The sequence below is a fragment of the Lagopus muta genome, chromosome 3, assembly GCF_023343835.1.
Source record: "Lagopus muta isolate bLagMut1 chromosome 3, bLagMut1 primary, whole genome shotgun sequence".
In the NCBI taxonomy this organism is placed as follows: Eukaryota; Metazoa; Chordata; class Aves; order Galliformes; family Phasianidae; genus Lagopus; species Lagopus muta.
In genome coordinates, this window is record NC_064435.1 from 468,032 (window position 1) to 488,107 (window position 20,076).

The 20,076-nt window shown below is 54.5% G+C and overlaps 1 protein-coding gene and 1 long non-coding RNA gene across 2 annotated transcripts in view; both read right to left on the bottom strand.

The window, feature by feature from the left end:
- LOC125690802 (heat shock factor protein 1-like) overlaps positions 1 to 16,709 on the bottom strand; it is a 30,115-nt gene extending 13,406 nt beyond the window's left edge. Inside the window, exons 1-5 of the mRNA XM_048939521.1 lie at positions 16,443 to 16,709; positions 14,475 to 14,713; positions 12,559 to 12,616; positions 12,383 to 12,477; positions 818 to 923 (exon numbers count right to left, since the gene is read on the bottom strand). Coding sequence (XP_048795478.1) covers positions 818 to 923; positions 12,383 to 12,477; positions 12,559 to 12,616; positions 14,475 to 14,713; positions 16,443 to 16,709 — 765 coding nt within the window. The remainder of the gene's footprint in view (positions 1 to 817; positions 924 to 12,382; positions 12,478 to 12,558; positions 12,617 to 14,474; positions 14,714 to 16,442) is intronic.
- Positions 930 to 7,465, bottom strand: LOC125691191 (uncharacterized). Its single transcript, XR_007376034.1, has 3 exons — positions 6,995 to 7,465; positions 5,561 to 6,299; positions 930 to 4,085 (listed from the first exon to the last, which is right to left on the bottom strand). It is a non-coding gene; the product is annotated as an uncharacterized LOC125691191 (long non-coding RNA).
- Positions 16,710 to 20,076: the final 3,367 nt, after the last annotated feature.

Genomic DNA, 20,076 nt, shown 5'->3' on the forward strand with positions numbered 1-20,076 from the left:
GAGGATGGAGAGCAGAGACAAGGGGGGGACAGGGACGTTTTGGGGTGCTGGGGAAGGGGGGGGGTTGGGGATGGAGAGCAGAGATAAGGGGGGGGATGGGGACGTTTTGGGGTGTTGGGGAAGGGGGGGCTGCGTTGGGGATGGAGAGCAGAGAAAAGGGGGGGACGGGGATGTTTTGGGGTGCTGGGGAAGGGGGAGGACGTTGGGGATGGAGAGCAGAGATAATGGGGGGGGATGGGGACGTTTTGGGGTGCTGGGGAAGGGGGGGGATGGAGAGCTGAGACAAGGGGGGGGGTTGGGGATGTTTTGGGGTGCTGGGGAAAGGGGGGGATGGAGAGCAGAGACAAGGGGGGGACGGGGGGTGTTTTGGGGTGCTGGGGAAGGGGGGGGGCTGCATTCTGGATGGAGAGCAGAGACAAGGGGGGGAAAGTGGGGGGGTTTGGGGATGGAGCGCAGAGATAAGGGGGGGGGAAGTGGGGGGGTTTGGGGATGGAGAGCAGATATAAGGGGGGGGATGGGGAGGTTTTGGGGTGCTGGGGAAGGGGGGGACATTTGGGATGGGGAGCTGAGACAAGGGGGGGGATGGGGACGTTTTGGGGGGGGTTGGGGATGGAGAGCAGAGACAAGGGGGGGGATGGGGGTGTTTTGGGGTGATGGGGAAGGGGGGGGATGGAGAGCAGAGACAAGGGGGGGGATGGGGACATTTTGGGGTGCTGGGGATTGGGGGGGGACATTGGGGATGGGGAGCAGAGACAAGGGGGGGAACGGGGATGTTTTGGGGTGCTGGGGAAGGGGAGGGGGGTGTTGCAGCACTCACGTCCAGCAGCGCGCTGGTGTCCACGCTGAAGCCGTGCGTGCTCAGCATGGTCTGCAGGTTGTCCAGGTTGGAGTCGATGGTGTCCAGGTGGTCGTTGAGCTCGTTCCTGAGTGCGGGGCAGAAGGGAGACCGTGAGCCGTGTGGTCACAGCGCGGCATGGATGGAAAAAGGATCGCGGACTTACAACACTCAGATGGGTGCAAGGGGCGCTTGCCAACAGACCAGGCGGCCTGGAGAACCAGTGGGTGCCATAAGGACCCATAGGGTGCCACAGGAATCCATAGGGTGTCATAGGGATCGCATAGGGTGTCACAGGAATCCATAGAGTGTCATAGGAATCCATCGGGAGCCATAGGGATGGCATAGGGTGCCATAGGGAGCCATAAGGACCCAAAGGGTGCCACGGGAATCCATAGGGTGCCACAGGGAACGCATAGGGTGTCACAGGAATCCATAGGGACCCACAGGAATCTATAGGGTGCCATAGGGACCCATAGGAATCATAGGGACCCATAGGAATCATAGGGTGCCATAGGGATCGCATAGGGTGCCATAGGGATCGCATAGGGTGCCATAAGGACCCATAGGGTGGCACAGGAATCCATAGGGTGCCATAGGGAACGCATAGGGTGCCACAGGAATCCATAGGGTGTCATAGGAATCCATAGGGAGCCATAGGGATGGCATAGGGTGTCACAGGAATCCATAGGGAGCCATAGGAATCTATAGGGTGCCATAGGGACCCATAGGGTGCCACAGGGATCGCATAGGGATCGCATAGGGTGCCATAAGGACCCATAGGGTGCCACAGGAATCCATAGGGTGCCATAGGAATCCATAGGGAGCCATAAGGACCCATAGGAATCTATAGGGTGCCATAGGGAGCCATAGGGACCCATACGAATCATAGGGTGCCATAAGGACCCATAGGGTGCCATAGGGACCCATAGGATGCCATAGGGAACACATAGGGTGTCACAGGAATCCATAGGGTGTCACAGAAATCCATAGGGAGCCATAGGGATGGCATAGGGTGCCATAGGGAGCCATGGGGACCCATAGGAATCCATAGAGCGTCATAGGGATTGCATAGGGTGTCACAGGAATCCATAGGGACCCATAGGAATCTATAGGGTGCCATAGGGACCCATAGGAATCATAGGGACCCATAGGAATCATAGGGTGCCATAGGGATCGCATAGGGTGCCATAAGGACCCATAGGGTGCCATAGGAATCCATAGGGTGCCATAGGGAACGCTTAGGGTGTCACAGGAATCCATAGAGTGTCATAGGAATCCATAGGGAGCCATAGGGATGGCATAGGGTGCCATAGGGAGCCATAGGGACCAATAGGAATCCATAGGGTGTCATAGGGAACGCATAGGGTGTCACAGGAATCCATAGGGAGCCATAGGAATCTATAGGGTGCCATAGGGTGCCATAGGGACCAATAGGAATCCATAGGGTGCCATAGGGAGCCATAGGGAGCCATAGGAATCTATAGGGTGCCATAATGAACCAATAGGGTGTCATAGGAATCCATAGGGAGCCATAGGAATCTATAGGGTGCCATAGGGTGCCATAGGGACCAATAGGAATCCATAGGGTGTCATAGGGAACGCATAGGGTGTCACAGGAATCCATAGGGAGCCATAGGGATCGCATAGGGTGCCACAGGAATCCATAGGGTGTCATAGGGATCCATAGGGAGCCACAGGGAGCCATAGGAATCTATAGGGTGCCATAGGGAGCCATAGGGACCCATAGGAATCATAGGGTGCCATAAGGACCCATAGGGTGCCACAGGAATCCATAGGGTGCCATAGGGACTCATAGGAATATATAGGGTGCCATAAGGACCCATAGGGTGCCACAGGAATCTGATCTGTAAGGACCCTTCCAACCCAACCATTTTGTGGTTGTGTGATCTGTAAGGACCCTTCAGACCCAACTGTGTTGTGGTTGTGTGATCTGTAAGGACCCTTCCAACCCAACCATGCTGTGGTTGTGTGATCTGTAAGGACCCTTCCGACCCAATCATCCCATGGCTCTATGATCTGTAACAACCTTTCCAACCCATCCCATTCAATGGCTCCATGACCTTGAAGGACCCTTCCAACCCACACATCCTATGGCTCTACAACCTCTAAGGACCCTTCCAACCCATCCCATGCATTTACCATCGTTAAGAACCCTTTTACCTCAACCAGTCCATGCCTCTATGATCTTTAAGGACCCTTCCAACTCATCCCATGCATTTATGATCTTTAAGAACCCTTTTACCCCAACCATTCCATGCCTCTACGGCCTCTAAGGACTCTTCCAACCCATCCCATGCATCTACCATCTTTAAGAACCCTTCTACCCCAACCACCCCACGGCTCTACGTCCTCTTAGGACCCTTCCAACCCACCCCATGCCTCCACGCTCTATAAGAACCCTTTTATCCCAACCATTCCATGCCTCTACCACCTCCAAGGACCCTTCCATCCCATCCCATGCATCTACCATCTTTAAGAACCCTTCTAACCCAACCATTCCATGCCTCTACGGCCCCTAAGAACCCTTCCAACTCATCCCATGCATCTACGATCTTTAAGAACCCTTTTACCTCAACCATTCCATGGCTCTATGATCTTTAAGGACCCTTCCAACCCATCCCATGCATCTATGATCTTTAAGAACCCTTCTACCCCAACCACCCCACGGCTCTACGTCCTCTTAGGACCCTTCCAACCCACCCCATGCCTCCATGCTCTATAAGAACCCTTCTAACCCAACCATTCCATGCCTCTACGACCTCTAAGGACCCTTCCATCCCATCCCATGCATCTACAATCTTTAAGAACCCTTCTAACCTGACCATTCCATGCCTCTACGACCTCTAAGGACCCTTCCATCCCATCCCATGCATCTACCATCTTTAAGAACCCTTTTACCTCAACCATTCCATGGCTCTATGATCTTTAAGGACCCTTCCAACCCATCCCATGCATCTACCATCTTTAAGAACCCTTTTACCTCAACCAAACCACGGCTCTATGATCTTTAAGGACCCTTCCAACCCATTCCATGCATCTACGATTTTTAAGAACCCTTTTACCCCAACCATTCCACATCTGTACCACCTCTAAGGACCCTTCCAACCCATCCCATGCATCTACAATCGTTAAGAACCCTTCTAACCCAACCACTCCATGCCTCTACGACCTCTAAGGAGCCTTCCATCCCATCCCATGCATCTACCATCTTTAAGAACCCTTTTACCTCAACCATTCCATGCCTCTATGACCTCTTAGGACCCTTCCAACCCATCCCATGCATCTACCATCTTTAAGAACCCTTTTACCCCAACCACCCCACGGCTCTACGTCCTCTTAGGACCCTTCCAACCCACCCCATGCCTCCACGCTCTATAAGAACCCTTCTAACCCAACCACCCCATGCCTCTACGACCTCTAAGGAGCCTTCCATCCCATCCCATGCATCTACCATCTTTAAGAACCCTTTTACCTCAACCATTCCATGCCTCTATGACCTCTTAGGACCCTTCCAACCCATCCCATGCATCTACCATCTTTAAGAACCCTTTTACCCCAACCAACCCACGGCTCTACGTCCTCTTAGGACCCTTCCAACCCACCCCATGCCTCCACGCTCTATAAGAACCCTTCTAACCCAACCACCCCATGCCTCTACGGCCTCTAAGGACCCTTCCTACCCATCCCATGCATCTATGATCTTTAAGAACCCTTTTACCCCAACCACCCCATGCCTCTACGACCTCTAAGGACCCTTCCAACCCATCCCATGCATCTACCATCTTTAAGAACCCTTCTACCCCAACCACCCATGGCTCTACGTCCTCTTAGGACCCTTCCAACCCACCCCATGCCTCCACGCTCTATAAGAACCCTTTTATCCCAACCATTCCATGCCTCTACGTCCTCTAAGGACCCTTCCAACCCATCCCATGCATCTACCATCTTTAAGAACCCTTTTACCCCAACCACCCCATGCCTCTATGACCTCTTAGGACCCTTCCAACCCATCCCATGCATCTACGATAGTTAAGAACCCTTCTAACCCAACCACTCCATGCCTCTACAACCTCCAAGGACCCTTCCAACCCATCCCATGCATCTACGATCTTTAAGAACCCTTTTAACCCAACCACCCCATGCCTCTACGACCTCTAAGGACCCTTGCAGCCCACCCCATGCATCTACCACCTTTAAGAACCCTTTTACCCCAACCATTCCATGCCTCTACGTCCTCTAAGGACCCTTCCAACCCATCCCATGCATCTACCATCTTTAAGAATCCTTCTACCCCAACCACCCCATGGCTCTACGTCCTCTTAGGACCCTTCCAACCCACCCCATGCCTCCATGCTCTATAAGAACCCTTCTAACCCAACCATTCCATGCCTCAATCACCTCCAAGGACCCTTCCATCCCATCCCATGCATCTACCATCTTTAAGAACCCTTTTACCTCAACCAAACCACGGCTCTATGATCTTTAAGGACCCTTCCAACCCATTCCATGCATCTACGATTTTTAAGAACCCTTTTACCCCAACCATTCCACATCTGTACCACCTCTAAGGACCCTTCCAACCCATCCCATGCATCTACAATCGTTAAGAACCCTTCTAACCCAACCACTCCATGCCTCTACGACCTCTAAGGACCCTTCCATCCCATCCCATGCATCTACCATCTTTAAGAACCCTTTTACCTCAACCAGTCCATGGCTCTATGATCTTTAAGGACCCTTCCAACCCATCCCATGCATCTACCATCTTTAAGAACCCTTTTACCCCAACCACCCCACAGTTCTACGTCCTCTAAGGACCCTTCCAACCCACCCCATGCATCTACCATCTTTAAGAACCCTTCTAACCCAACCATTCCATGGCTCTATGATCTTTAAGGACCCTTGCAGCCCACCCCATGCATCTACAATCTTTAAGAACCCTTCTAACCCGACCATTCCACGGCTCTATGACCTCTAAGGGCCCTTCCAACCCATCCCATGCATCTATGATCTTTAAGAACCCTTTTACCCCAACCACCCCATGCCTCTACGACCTCTAAGGACCCTTCCAACCCATCCCATGCATCTACGATCTTTAAGAACCCTTTTACCCCAACCACCCCATGGCTCTATGATCTTTAAGGACCCTTCCAACCCACCCCATGCATTTATGATCTTTAAGAACCCTTTTACCCCAACCATTCCATGCCACTACGTCCTCTAAGGACTCTTCCAACCCATCCCATGCATCTACGATCTTTAAGAACCCTTCTACCCCAACCACCCCACGGCTCTACGGCCTCTTAGGACCTTTCCAACCCACCCCAAGCCTCCACGCTCTATAAGAACCCTTTTATCCCAACCATTCCATGCCTCTACCACCTCCAAGGACCCTTCCATCCCATCCCATGCATCTACCATCTTTAAGAACCCTTCTAACCTGACCATTCCATGCCTCTACAGCCCCTAAGAACCCTTCCAACTCATCCCATGCATCTACCATCTTTAAGAACCCTTTTACCTCAACCACCCCATGGCTCTATGATCTTTAAGGACCCTTCCAACCCATCCCATGCATCTATGATCTTTAAGAACCCTTCTAACCCAACCACCCCATGCCTCTACCACCTCTAAGGACCCTTCCAACCCATCCCATGCATCTACCATCATTAAGAACCCTTCTAACCCAACCACTCCATGGCTCTACGACCTCTAAGGACCCTTGCAGCCATCCCCACGCATCTATGATCTTTAAGAACCCTTCTAACCCGACCATTCCATGGCTCTATGATCTTTAAGGACCCTTCCAACTCACCCCATGCATCTATGATCTATAAGAACCCTTTTACCCCAACCATTCCACATCTGTACCACCTCTAAGGACCCTTCCAACCCATCCCATGCATCTACGATAGTTAAGAACCCTTCTAACCCAACCAGTCCATGGCTCTACCACCTCTAAGGACCCTTCCAACTCATCCCATGCCTCTATGATCTTTAAGGACCCTTCCAACCCATCCTATGCATCTACCATCTTTAAGAACCCTTTTACCCCAACCACCCCATGCCTCTACGACCTCTTAGGACCCTTCCAACCCATCCCATGCATCTATGATCTTTAAGAACCCTTCTAACCCGACCATTCCACGTCTCTACGACCTCTAAGGACCCTTGCAGCCCATCCCATGCATCTATGAACTTTAAGAACCCTTCTACCCCAACCACCCCATGCCTCTACCACCTCTAAGGACCCTTCCAACCCATCCCACGCATCTACGATCTTTAAGAACCCTTCTAACCCGACCATTCCGTGGCTCTATGATCTTTAAGGACTCTTCCAACCCATCCCATCCATCTACCATCTTTAAGAATCCTTCTACCCCAACCACCCCATGGCTCTACGTCCTCTTAGGACCCTTCCAACCCACCCCATGCCTCCATGCTCTATAAGAACCCTTCTAACCCAACCATTCCATGCCTCTACCACCTCCAAGGACCCTTCCATCCCATCCCATGCATCTACCATCTTTAAGAACCCTTTTACCTCAACCATTCCATGGCTCTATGATCTTTAAGGACCCTTCCAACCCACCCCATGCCTCCACGCTCTATAAGAACCCTTTTATCCCAACCATTCCATGCCTCTACCACCTCCAAGGACCCTTCCAACTCATCCCATGCATCTACCATCTTTAAGAACCCTTTTACCTCAACCATTCCATGGCTCTATGATCTTTAAGGACCCTTCCAACCCATCCCATGCATCTACCATCTTTAAGAACCCTTTTACCCCAACCACCCCACAGTTCTACGTCCTCTAAGGACCCTTCCAACCCACCCCATGCATCTACAATCGTTAAGAACCCTTTTATCCTAACCACCCCATGCATCTAGGACCTCTAAGGGCCCTTCCAACCCATCCCATGCATCTACGATCTATAAGAACCCTTTTACCCCAACCATTCCATTGCTCTATGATCTTTAAGGACCCTTCCAACCCATCCCATGCATCTATGATCTTTAAGAACCCTTCTACACCAACCATTCCACATCTGTACCACCTCTAAGGACCCTTCCAACCCATCCCATGCATCTACGATAGTTAAGAACCCTTCTAACCCAACCAGTCCATGGCTCTACCACCTCTAAGGACCCTTCCAACTCATCCCATGCCTCTATGATCTTTAAGGGCCCTTCCAACTCATCCCATGCATCTACCATCTTTAAGAACCCTTCTACCCCAACCACCCCATGCCTCTATGATCTTTAAGGACCCTTCCAACCCATCCCATGCATCTACGATCTTTAAAAACCCTTCTAACCCGACAACCCCATGCCTCTACGACCTCTAAGGGCCCTTGCAGCCCATCCCATGCATCTACGAACTTTAAGAACCCTTTTACCCCAACCACCCCATGCCTCTACGTCCTCTTAGGTCCCTTCCCACCCACCCCATGCCTCCACGCTCTGGCCCTTCCAACCCGACCACCTCTATGATTCCACCTGCAGTGACCCACAACAAAAAGACCAGAAGCACTGCAGGCCCAGCCCGACCCAGCACCCACAGCGCCCCTCACCCACTCCTTTGGTTCCCATCCCCCCCCCCCCCCAAAACACCCTGGATGCATCCCTCCCTCGCGCTCTGCCTCCTCCCTGGCAGCGCTGTGCCCACACAGAGCAGCTTTTGTTCCCCCTTCCCCTCCTCTTTCCTGACATCCAGCAACACGACAGCGCGACGACGGCGCCGCCTCGCACCGCCAGCCCCAGCTCAGCCAGCAGCCCTCGGGACGCGGCCTCATCCCAACCCGCAGTGCTTCTCATTAAGGAGAAACCTCGTTAGGGCAGCGGCACCTCGGGGCTGCCATTGCCACGGCCAGGAAGGGAGCAGTAGAGATGTGCGCCCTGCCAGGACCTGAGCAGCAGAGCTTTGTGCCCTGCCAGGACCTGAGCAGCACAGCTTTGTGCTCTGCCAGGACCTGAGCAGCACAGCTTTGTGCCCTGCCAGGACCTGAGCAGCACAGCTTTGTGCCCTGCCAGGACCTGAGCAGCACAGCTTTGTGCCCTGCCAGGACCTGAGCAGCACAGCTTTGCACCCTGTCAGGACCTGAGCAGCAGAACTTTGTGCTCTGTCAGGACCTGAGCAGCAGAACTTTGTGCCCTGCCAGGATCTGAGCAGCACAGCTTTGTGCCCTGCCAGGACCTGAGCAGCACAGCTTTGTGCCCTGCCAGGACCTGAGCAGCAAAGCTTTGTGCCCTGCCAGGACCTGAGCAGCACAGCTTTGTGCCCTGCCAGGACCTGAGCAGCAGAACTTTGTGCCCTGCCAGGACCTGAGCAGCACAGCTTTGTGCCCTGCCAGGACCTGAGCAGCACAGCTTTGTGCCCTGCCAGGACCTGAGCAGCACAGCTTTGTGCCCTGCCAGGACCTGAGCAGCACAGCTTTGTGCCCTGCCAGGACCTGAGCAGCACAGCTTTGCACCCTGTCAGGACCTGAGCAGCAGAACTTTGTGCTCTGTCAGGACCTGAGCAGCAGAACTTTGTGCCCTGCCAGGATCTGAGCAGCACAGCTTTGTGCCCTGCCAGGACCTGAGCAGCACAGCTTTGTGCCCTGCCAGGACCTGAGCAGCACAGCTTTGTGCCCTGCCAGGACCTGAGCAGCACAGCTTTGTGCCCTGCCAGGACCTGAGCAGCACAGCTTTGTGCCCTGCCAGGACCTGAGCAGCACAGCTTTGTGCTCTGCCAGGACCTGAGCAGCACAGCTTTGTGCCCTGCCAGGACCTGAGCAGCAGAACTTTGTGCTCTGCCAGGACCTGAGCAGCACAGCTTTGTGCTCTGCCAGGACCTGAGCAGCAGAACTTTGTGCCCTGCCAGGACCTGAGCAGCACAGCTTTGTGCCCTGCCAGGACCTGAGCAGCACAGCTTTGCACCCTGTCAGGACCTGAGCAGCAGAGCTTTGTGCTCTACCAGGAACTGAGCAGCACAGCTTTGTGCCCTGCCAGGACCTGAGCAGCACAGCTTTGTGCCCTGCCAGGACCTGAGCAGCACAGCTTTGTGCCCTGCCAGGACCTGAGCAGCACAGCTTTGTGCTCTGCCAGGACCTGAGCAGCACAGCTTTGTGCCCTGCCAGGACCTGAGCAGCAGAACTTTGTGCTCTGCCAGGACCTGAGCAGCACAGCTTTGTGCTCTGCCAGGACCTGAGCAGCAGAACTTTGTGCCCTGCCAGGACCTGAGCAGCACAGCTTTGTGCCCTGCCAGGACCTGAGCAGCACAGCTTTGCACCCTGTCAGGACCTGAGCAGCAGAGCTTTGTGCTCTACCAGGAACTGAGCAGCACAGCTTTGTGCCCTGCCAGGACCTGAGCAGCACAGCTTTGTGCCCTGCCAGGACCTGAGCAGCACAGCTTTGTGCCCTGCCAGGACCTGAGCAGCACAGCTTTGCACCCTGTCAGGACCTGAGCAGCACAGCTTTGTGCTCTGCCAGGACCTGAGCAGCACAGCTTTGTGCTCTGCCAGGACCTGAGCAGCACAGCTTTGTGCCCTGCCAGGAGCTGAGCAGCACAGCTTTGTGCTCTGCCAGGACCTGAGCAGCACAGCTTTGTGCCCTGCCAGGACCTGAGCAGCAGAACTTTGTGCCCTGTCAGGACCTGAGCAGCAGAACTTTGGGCCCTGCCAGGACCTGAGCAGCAGAACTTTGTGCCCTGCCAGGACCTGAGCAGCAAAGCTTTGTGCTCTGCCAGGACCTGAGCAGCAGAGCTTTGTGCCCTGCCAGGACCTGAGCAGCACAGCTTTGTGCTCTGCCAGGACCTGAGCAGCACAGCTTTGTGCCCTGCCAGGACCTGAGCAGCAAAGTTCTGTGCTCTGCCAGGACCTGAGCAGCAAAGTTCTGTGCTCTGCCAGGACCTGAGCAGCACAGCTTTATCTCTGCCAGGACCTGAGCAGCACAGCTTTGTGCTCTGCCAGGATCAGAACAGCAGAGCTTTGTGCCCTGCCAGGACCTGAGCAGCACAGCTTTGTGCTCTGCCAGGACCTGAGCAGCACAGCTCTATGCCCTGCCAGGACCTGAGCAGCAAAGTTCTGTGCTCTGCCAGGACCTGAGCAGCACAGCTTTGTGCTCTGCCAGGACCTGAGCAGCAGAACTTTGTGCCCTGCCAGGACCTGAGCAGCACAGCTTTGTGTCCTGCCAGGACCTGAGCAGCACAGCTTTGTGCTCTGCCAGGACCTGAGCAGCACAGCTTTGTGCTGGGACCTTCAAACGCCGCGCAATGTGACGCTGCCGGATCCTGGTGTTGACCCATCCCCGCTTTATGCAATTCTTGCTTCTTTCCCATGTTTTCTATCGCCCTCCTTCCCTTCCCCGTCTCCCTGATTAGGATTTAGGTATAGAATCATAGCATCATAGAATCACCAAGGTTGGAAAAGACCTCCAAGCTCCCCCAGTCCAACCGCTCACCCATCACCAGCAGCTCCCACTGAACCACGGCCCTCAGTACAGCATCCAGCCTTTCCTTCAACACCCCCAGGCTCGGTGCCTCCCCCACCTCCCTGGGCATCCATTGCAGTGCTGCCCACCTTTCTGACACCTCATTCTTCCTCATGTCCAGCCTGAATCTCCCCTGCCGCAGCTTGAAGCCGTTCCCTCTGCTCCCATCACTGATGGCACGAGAGCAGAGGCCGACCCCCAGCTCCCTGCAGCCTGCCTTCAGCAGCCATAGAGAGCAGTGAGCTCTGCCCTGAGCTCCTCTTCTCCAGGCTGAACATTCCCAGCTCCTTCAGCCTCTCCTCATCAGCCCTGTGCTCCAGACCCCTCACCATTTCATTGCCCTCCTTTGAACACGTTCCAAGGCCTCAATATCTTTCCTGCAGTGAGGGGCCCAAAACTGGACACAGCACTCGAGGTGCGGCCTCACCAGTGCTGAGCACAGGGGATGGATGCTCACCTCCCTGCTCCTGCTGGCCATTTCTGATGCAGGCCAGGCTGCCATTGCCCTTCCTGGCCACCTGGGCACACTGCTGGCTCCTGTTCAGCCCAGCATCCATCCATACCCCCAGCTCCATTTCCTCTACGCCGTCCTCCAGCCACACCGCCCCAAGCCTGCAGCGTCGCCTGGGGTTGTTGTAGCCCAAGTGCAGGACCCGGCATTTGGCCTTGTTGAACCTCATCCCATTGGCTCCAGCCCAGCTCTCCAGCCTGTCCAGATCCCTCTGTAGGGCCTCTCCACCCCAGATCCACGCTTCCAGCCCATTTGGTGTCGCCTGCGAATGCACTGAGGCTGCACTCGATGCCCTCCTCCAGGCCATCAATACAGATACTGCAGAGGACAGGCCCCAATAATAAACATAAACACAAATATGTTGTAACAAACAACATATGACCCGTTGTTTCTCAATCTCATGCACTCGTTAGAAGAACCTCATCTCCCTCCTGTAGATCGAATCGAGGCGCCCACCCGTTTTCTGATTCCTTTACCCTACAGAACCGTCCTCCTTTACACCAATGACTGCAGCACCTCAGATGGGGGGCACTCACTTGTCGAGGCAGGCAACGCTGAGGCACTTTTCCTGGGGCTGAGGCTGCGCGGTGCTGTTGCCGGCCGCGGCGGTCGTGGTGCTGGGCTCGTTCTCCTGCAGGATGGAGTCGATGAAGGTGGAGGGAGACAGAGGGGTTTCGACAGCGGGGGGGTTCCCTGGGCTGGCCTCCTCTACCTTGGGGCTGCGCGAGGGGCTGGGGGGCTCCTCTTTGATGCGGACCACAGGGCTGCTCCTGGGGGGGGAAGACAGAGGAGGGTGAGCATCTTGCAAGGGCGGCTTCCACACGACCAGGAGAAATCCATGCAAAGCCTCGGGGAGGCCATAGGGACGAGGCTGGAAGCATCTGCAAATGTTTCTTCCCCGACTCTGATCCGAACCAGCTCCCCTGATGTGGCTTTTTCTGCATCTCCCATTCGGAGCAGCTCCCCCGGCGCACCGGAGCTCTGCTACCGGGCGTCCTGGTTGACCAGCAGGCAGCCAACACTTGACCAGTGGTTGACAGTTTGCCAATCGTTGACCAACAGTCTACCAGTAGTTGACAGAATGATCATTGACCAATGGTTGATTGACAACCAACCAATTGTTGACCAATGACAGCTGACCAATGGCTGATCACTGGTTGACTGACAGCTGACTCATGGTTGACCAACAATTGACCAACAGTTGACTAATAGTTGACCAATGGTTGACCATCTGGTTGACCAACAGTTGCTTAGTGGTTGGCCAACGGTTGACCAGGGGTTGACTGACAGCTGACCAATGGCTAAATGACAGTTAACCAATGGTTGACCAGGGGTTGACTGACAGCTGAGTCACAGTTGACCAACAGTTGACCAACAGTTTACTAAAGGTTGACCAATGGTTAACCAGCAGTTGACTGCAGCTGACTAACGGTTGACCAACAGTTGACTAATGGTTGACCAATGGTTGACCATCTGGTTGACCAACAGTTGCCTAGTGTTTGGCCAACGGTTGACCAGGGGTTGACTGACAGCTGACTCACGGTTGACCAACAGCTGACTGACAGCTGATCCGTGGTTGACTGGTAGTTAACCCACGGCTGATCAACAGTTGACTGACAGTTGAATAATGGCTGACCAACGGCTGACCAACAGCTGACTAACGGTTGACCAGCAGTTGACCAATGCTTGACAACCAGTTGACCAACAGCTGATCAGTAGTTGACCATCTGATCAACGCTTGACCAAACCGATGCCGCTCAGCGCCCCACAGCGCCCCACTTGTGGGCAGGGGGGTCGCAGGCAGGAGGTGGCGCTTGGGTTTTTTTCTATCAGCGCAGTTGAAACCAAGCAGCTTTGGATGCAGCCCTGCGCTGCTGTGGGGACGGAAGGTGACTCCTTTGGTTCAGCCCCACATTGCGTGGATGGAAACCACCCGAGCTCAGTGGTTTGGGGTGGAAGAGGCTCCATCAGCCCCACTGGAAAGGCCAGCAAGAAGGAACACGAAAGGGGCCATTTAGCAAACGTCTGGTCTGTATTTCAGCGCTGGCGTTGCTAGCAGTGGGTATGGAGGCAATAAATGGCATCGGTGGGTGATCCAGCGCCTCGGGGGAAGAGCCGATGCTGGAAATAAGACGTGAAAGAAGAGGGGGAAAAAACAGAGGCCACAACGTGATAAAAAAAGATGGGCCCACAAGGCTGAGCTCACGGGAGGAACAGCAGCACTGCGGGCGCTGGGGAGGCTTTGGCCATCCCAGAGGTGGGGGCAGGGGTGCACGAGTGGCTTCCTCGAGGTGCTGGGTCCATTTCTGTTGTTCCAGCGATGCTGGCACTAAAAAAGGAGCTGCTGTAACACCTTGGCCCTGTGGAATGGGTTGGGCAGGAAAAGGGTCCTTAAAGACCACAGGGATACAGAGTCACAGAATGGGTTGGGAGGGTCCTGGAAGATGACAGAACCACGGCGCGGTTGGGTCGGAGGGAACCCGCAGCCCCACTGCCGTGCCCAGGAATAGGAGACAGAGCAGCGGGCACAAACCGGGGCCTGGGGAGCTCCATGTGAACGTGAGGGAGCCCACAAGTGACCCCCAAGCACAGCAAAGGGCTCCCGGCAACGCAGAGCTGCCCGCTCACCTCTCGTCCAGGCTGCCGCTGGGAGATGCTGAAGGGCTGGACTGAGCCAACTCCGTCACGTCCGAGATGATGGGACCAGAGTTGGTGGATGAATCCGGGGAATAGATGTTGGAGCCGCTGTACGTTGGGGAGGAAGCCTGCAATGACAAGGGCAGCAGGTTTTCTTGGAGAGAGGAAAACACAGCAACACCAGATTCCTTTCCTGCACCGCTCAGCGCTCGGATTTTTCCATGCTCCCACTTGAAGCTTTCCCCTCCCACTCAGCACCTCCGCTTTTACGCCTCCAGGAAAGGTGGAATTTGTGGGGTGAGGATCTACAGACGGACAGAATTGGACCAGGAAACCTTTAAAGGTCCCTTCCAACACAAAAGGTTCTACGATTCCACAACAGAAGTTGCAGGAAATACAAGATTTCCACTCCAGTAACGGCCGACGGGAAATGGCTGCATTTCGCTGTCAGTTTTGCTAAGAAGCAAAACGGCTCGAGGAGTTGAAGTGAACACAGATGTCGTCTGCTCTCTGTGCATCATCTGAGATGAGACGATGGATGGAGATGGCACACAGAGAGCAGCGGTGAATGGCTGAATGGCTCGTGGGTCAATGGTGGGGATTGGTGACAGCTGTGTCCCCAGGGGGATGGGGGAGATGGTTGGAGATGGTACACAGAGAATGGTGGTGGGTGGGTCAGTGGGTCAATGGATGGGGATTGGTGACAGCGGTGTCCCCATGGGGATGGGGGAGATGGTTGGAGATGGTACACAGAGAATGGTGGTGGATGGATCAGGGGGTCAATGGATGGGGATTGGTGACAGCTGTGTCCCCAAGGGGGTGGGGGGAGATGGTTGGAGATGGTACACAGGGAATGGTGGTGGGTGGCTCAGGGGGTCAGTGGATGGGGATTGGTGACAGCGGTGTCCCCAAGGGGGTGGGGGGAGATGGTTGGAGATGGTACACAGAGAATGGTGGTGGGTGGCTCAGGGGGTCAGTGGATGGGGATTGGTGACAGTGGTGTCCCCAAGGGGATGGGGGGAGATGGTTGGAGATGGTACACAGAGAATGGTGGTGGGTGGGTCAGTGGGTCAATGGATGGGGATTGGTGACAGCGGTGTCCCCATGGGGATGGGGGAGATGGTTGGAGATGGTACACAGAGAATGGTGGTGGATGGATCAGGGGGTCAATGGATGGGGATTGGTGACAGCTGTGTCCCCAAGGGGGTGGGGGGAGATGGTTGGAGATGGTACACAGGGAATGGTGGTGGGTGGCTCAGGGGGTCAGTGGATGGGGATTGGTGACAGCGGTGTCCCCAAGGGGGTGGGGGGAGATGGTTGGAGATGGTACACAGAGAATGGTGGTGGGTGGCTCAGGGGGTCAGTGGATGGGGATTGGTGACAGTGGTGTCCCCAAGGGGATGGGGGGAGATGGTTGGAGATGCTACACAGGGAATGGTGGTGGGTGGCTCAGGGGGTCAATGGATGGGGATTGGTGACAGCGGTGTCCCCAAGGGGACAGGGGGAGATGGTTGGAGATGGTACACAGAGAATGGTGGTGGGTGGCTCAGGGGGTCAGTGGATGGGGATTGGTGACAGCGGTGGCCCCAAGGGGATGGGGGGAGATGGTTGGAGATGGTACACAGGGAATGGTGGTGGGTGGCTCAGGGGGTCAATGGATGGGGATTGGTGACAGCGGTGTCCCCAAGGGGACGGGGGGAGATGGTTGGAGATGGTACACAGAGAATGGTGGTGGGTGGCTCAGGGGGTCAATGGATGGGGATTGGTGACAGCGGTGTCCCCAAGGGGATGGGGGGAGATGGTTGGAGATGGTACACAGGCAGCGATGGCGGATGGCTCAGCGGGTCGATGGTTGGGGTTTGGTGACGGCGGTGTCCCCAGGGGGAGGGGGACCCTTCAACCGCTTCATCAGTGGCACGAGAGGGGGATTTATTGCACCCCCAGCACGGTTGATCCAACAGAGGAGTTGGACCAGATGGCCTTCAGTAGCCGCTTCTGACTCAAAGCAAAGCCACGCAGGGAGCCGCAGACGCTCGGCAGCCATGGGTTCGGGGCTGCCCGGCTGTGCTCCCGGCTGTTGGGATTCTCCTTCCCAGGTGAAGGATCCCATCGGGCACAGAGCGAGCAGGGAGGCGGGCAGCCCACCCACAGCCCCGTGGCCACGCTTCGCTTTAGCTTTGTCCCATCCGAGCGGGACCACGGCGGCGTCGCATCCGTCGCATTCATTGGCAGGGCGCTCTGAAAGCCACCCGGCCAGTTGTGGGCAGAGCAACCATGCGAGAAAACAGGGAGCAGCTGCATTTCTCATCGCTGGAACAGCTCTGCGCCAGCGAGAAGAATGGCTTTGAAAGCAGAGATCACAGGAGCTGGAAGGGGAACACAGAGCCGCCGCGGGCGGTGTGATGGCAGACAGCTTGTAAAGCATGGCCAGGAGGGTCGGGGTCAGCTGGAAATGCTCCTGGATCGCAGCAGCCCAGCTGGAGCCTGATTTCGGGAGGCAGAGCTCGGTGCAGAGCAGCAAGGGTTGCCATCTGCCGTTGGAGACGGCTTCGTTTTGCTGCAAGGAAAAGTCGGGCCACCCACCGACCAGGTCTCACGTGAGGCGGGTTTAATGAGGTTTAATGAGGCTAAGTGTGAGGTCTTGCAATCCCTGCTATCAGGACGGCCCTGCCAAAAAGACCTCGGGGCACTGGAGGATGGGAAGCTGGAGACGAGCCGTTCAAAAGCAGGCTGGATGGGGCTCCGAGCTCCTGATGGAGCCGCAGGTGTCCCTGCTCCTTGCAGGGCAGTCGGGCTGAACGATCCTGGAGGGCCTCTTTGGTACTGATAGGGAGGGTGGTAGGACCGGATGATCTTGCAGGTCGTTTCCAACCTCGCAACTCTGTGATTCTGTGACTCTTCCAGCTCCAACGATGCTGTGAACGCTGCAGAAACCGCAGCACAGGAAGTTGGGCACAAATGTGAGCAAGAACTTGTTGAGGTGAGGTGATGCCAGCGCTGCTACGGGCAGCACAGGGATAAGGTGGGCTCTCCTTGTCTGGAGATGTTCAAGGCCCGCCTGCACACCGACTCGTGCCACCCGGTGCTGGGGCAGGGGGTCGGACTCTGTGATCCCTGCAGCTCCCTTCCAACCCCTGTGGTTCTGTGCTTGAGGCAGGCAGGGCTGCCAGGTGGGGAGGGGGGCCTGGATGCAGGCGCTGCACGGCTCCCACAGCAGGCGGCACCGCAGCCATTTCTGAGCCCCACGGCGCCCCACTGCTCTGTGAGCTCCGTCACCCCACGCTGTGGGCTCCTGCTGTGACCCACGGAAAGCAGGCTTCTTGTGGGAGCCGTGCTGATCACACACAGCCCCCATTCACCAGCAAGGACCCGTCCAACACAACACTGCTACGGTTCTTGAAGGACCTTCTGATCCAACCATGCTATGTCACTATGACCTTTAAGGACCTTCCAACCCAACCATGCTGTGTCACTATGACCTTTAAGGACCCTTCCAACCCAACCATTCTATGCCACTATGATCTTTAAGGACCTTCCAATCCAACCATGCCGTGTCACTATGATCTTGAAGGACCCTTATGACCCAACCATGTTATGCCACTATGACCTTGAAGGACCCTTCCAACACAACCATGCTGTGTCACTATGACCTTTAAGGACCCTTCTGACCCAACCATGTTATGTCTCTATGATCTTTAAGAACCCTCCCAATCCAACCATGCTATGTCACTATGACCTTTAAGGACCTTCCAACCCAACCATGTTATGTCACTATGACCTTGAAGGACCTTCTGATCCAACCATGCTGTGTCACTATGATCTTGAAGGACCCTTTTAACCCAACCATTCTAAGCCACTATGATCTTTAAGGACCCTTCCAATCCAACAATGCTTTGTCACTATGACCTTGAAGGACCTTCTGATCCAACCATGCTGTGTCACTATGACCTTGAAGGACCTTTCTGACTCAACCATGCTTTGTCACTATGACCTTGAAGGACCTTCCGATCCAACCATGCTGTGTCACTATGACCTTGAAGGACCTTTTTGACCCAACCATGCTATGTCACTATGACCTTTAAGGACCCTTCCAACCCAACCATGCTTTGTCACTATGACCCTGAAGGACTCTTCTGACCCAACCATGTTATGCCACTATGATCTTTAAGGACCCTTCCAACACAACCATGCTATGTCACTATGATCTTGAAGGACCTTCCGACCCAACCATGCTGTGTCACTATGACCTTGAAGGACCCTTGTGATCCAACCATGCTATGTCACTATGACCTTGAAGGACCCTTCCAACACAACCATGCTATGTCACTATGATCTTGAAGGACCTTCCGATCCAACCATGCTGTGTCACTATCACCTTGAAGGACCCTTCCAACACAACCATGCTGTGTCACTGTGACCTTGAAGGATCCTTCTGACCCAACCATGTTATGTTACTATGACCTTGAAGGACCCTTTTAACCCAACCATGCTGTGTCACTATGACCTTTAAGGACCTTCCGATCCAACCATGCTTTGTCACTATGACCTTTAAGGACCCTTCCAACCCAACCATGCTATGTCACTATGACCTTTAAGGACCTTCCGATCCAACCATGCTATGTCACTATGACCTTTAAGGACCTTCCAACACAACCATGCTTTGTCACTATAACCTTGAAGGACCTTCTGACCCAACCATGCTGTGTCACTATGACCTTTAAGGACCCTTCTGACCCAACAATGCTTTGTCACTATAACCTTGAAGGACCCTTCCAACACAACCATGCTTTGTCACTATGACCTTTAAGGACCTTCTGACCCAACCATGCTGTGTCACTATGACCTTTAAGGACCTTCTTACCCAACCATGCTTTGTCACTATGACCTTTAAGGACCTTCTGACCCAACCATGCTGTGTCACTATGACCTTGAAGGACCTTCGGACCCAACCATGCTGTGTCACTATGACCTTTAAGGACCTTCCAACCCAACCATGCTTTGTCACTATGACCTTTAAGGACCTTCCAACCCAACCATGCTTTGTCACTATGACCTTGAAGGACCTTCTGACCCAACCATGCTGTGTCACTATGACCTTTAAGGACCCTTCTGACCCAACCATGCTTTGTAACTATGACCTTTAAGGACCCTTCTGACCCAACCATGTTATGTCACTATGACCTTGAAGGACCTTCCGATCCAACCATGCTGTGTCACTGTGACCTTGAAGGACCTTCTGACCCAACCATGCTGTGTCACTATGACCTTGAAGGACCTTCCAACCCAACCATGCTTTGTCACTATGACCTTTAAGGACCCTTCCAACCCAACCATGCTGTGTCACTATGACCTTTAAGGACCTTCTGACCCAACCATGCTGTGTCACTATGATCTTTAAGGACCTTCTGACCCAACCATGCTTTGTCACTATGACCTTGAAGGACCTTCCAACCCAACCATGCTTTGTCACTATGACCTTTAAGGACCCTTCCAACCCAACCATGCTGTGTCACTATGACCTTTAAGGACCTTCCAACCCAACCATGCTGTGTCACTATGACCTTTAAGGACCTTCTGACCCAACCATGCTGTG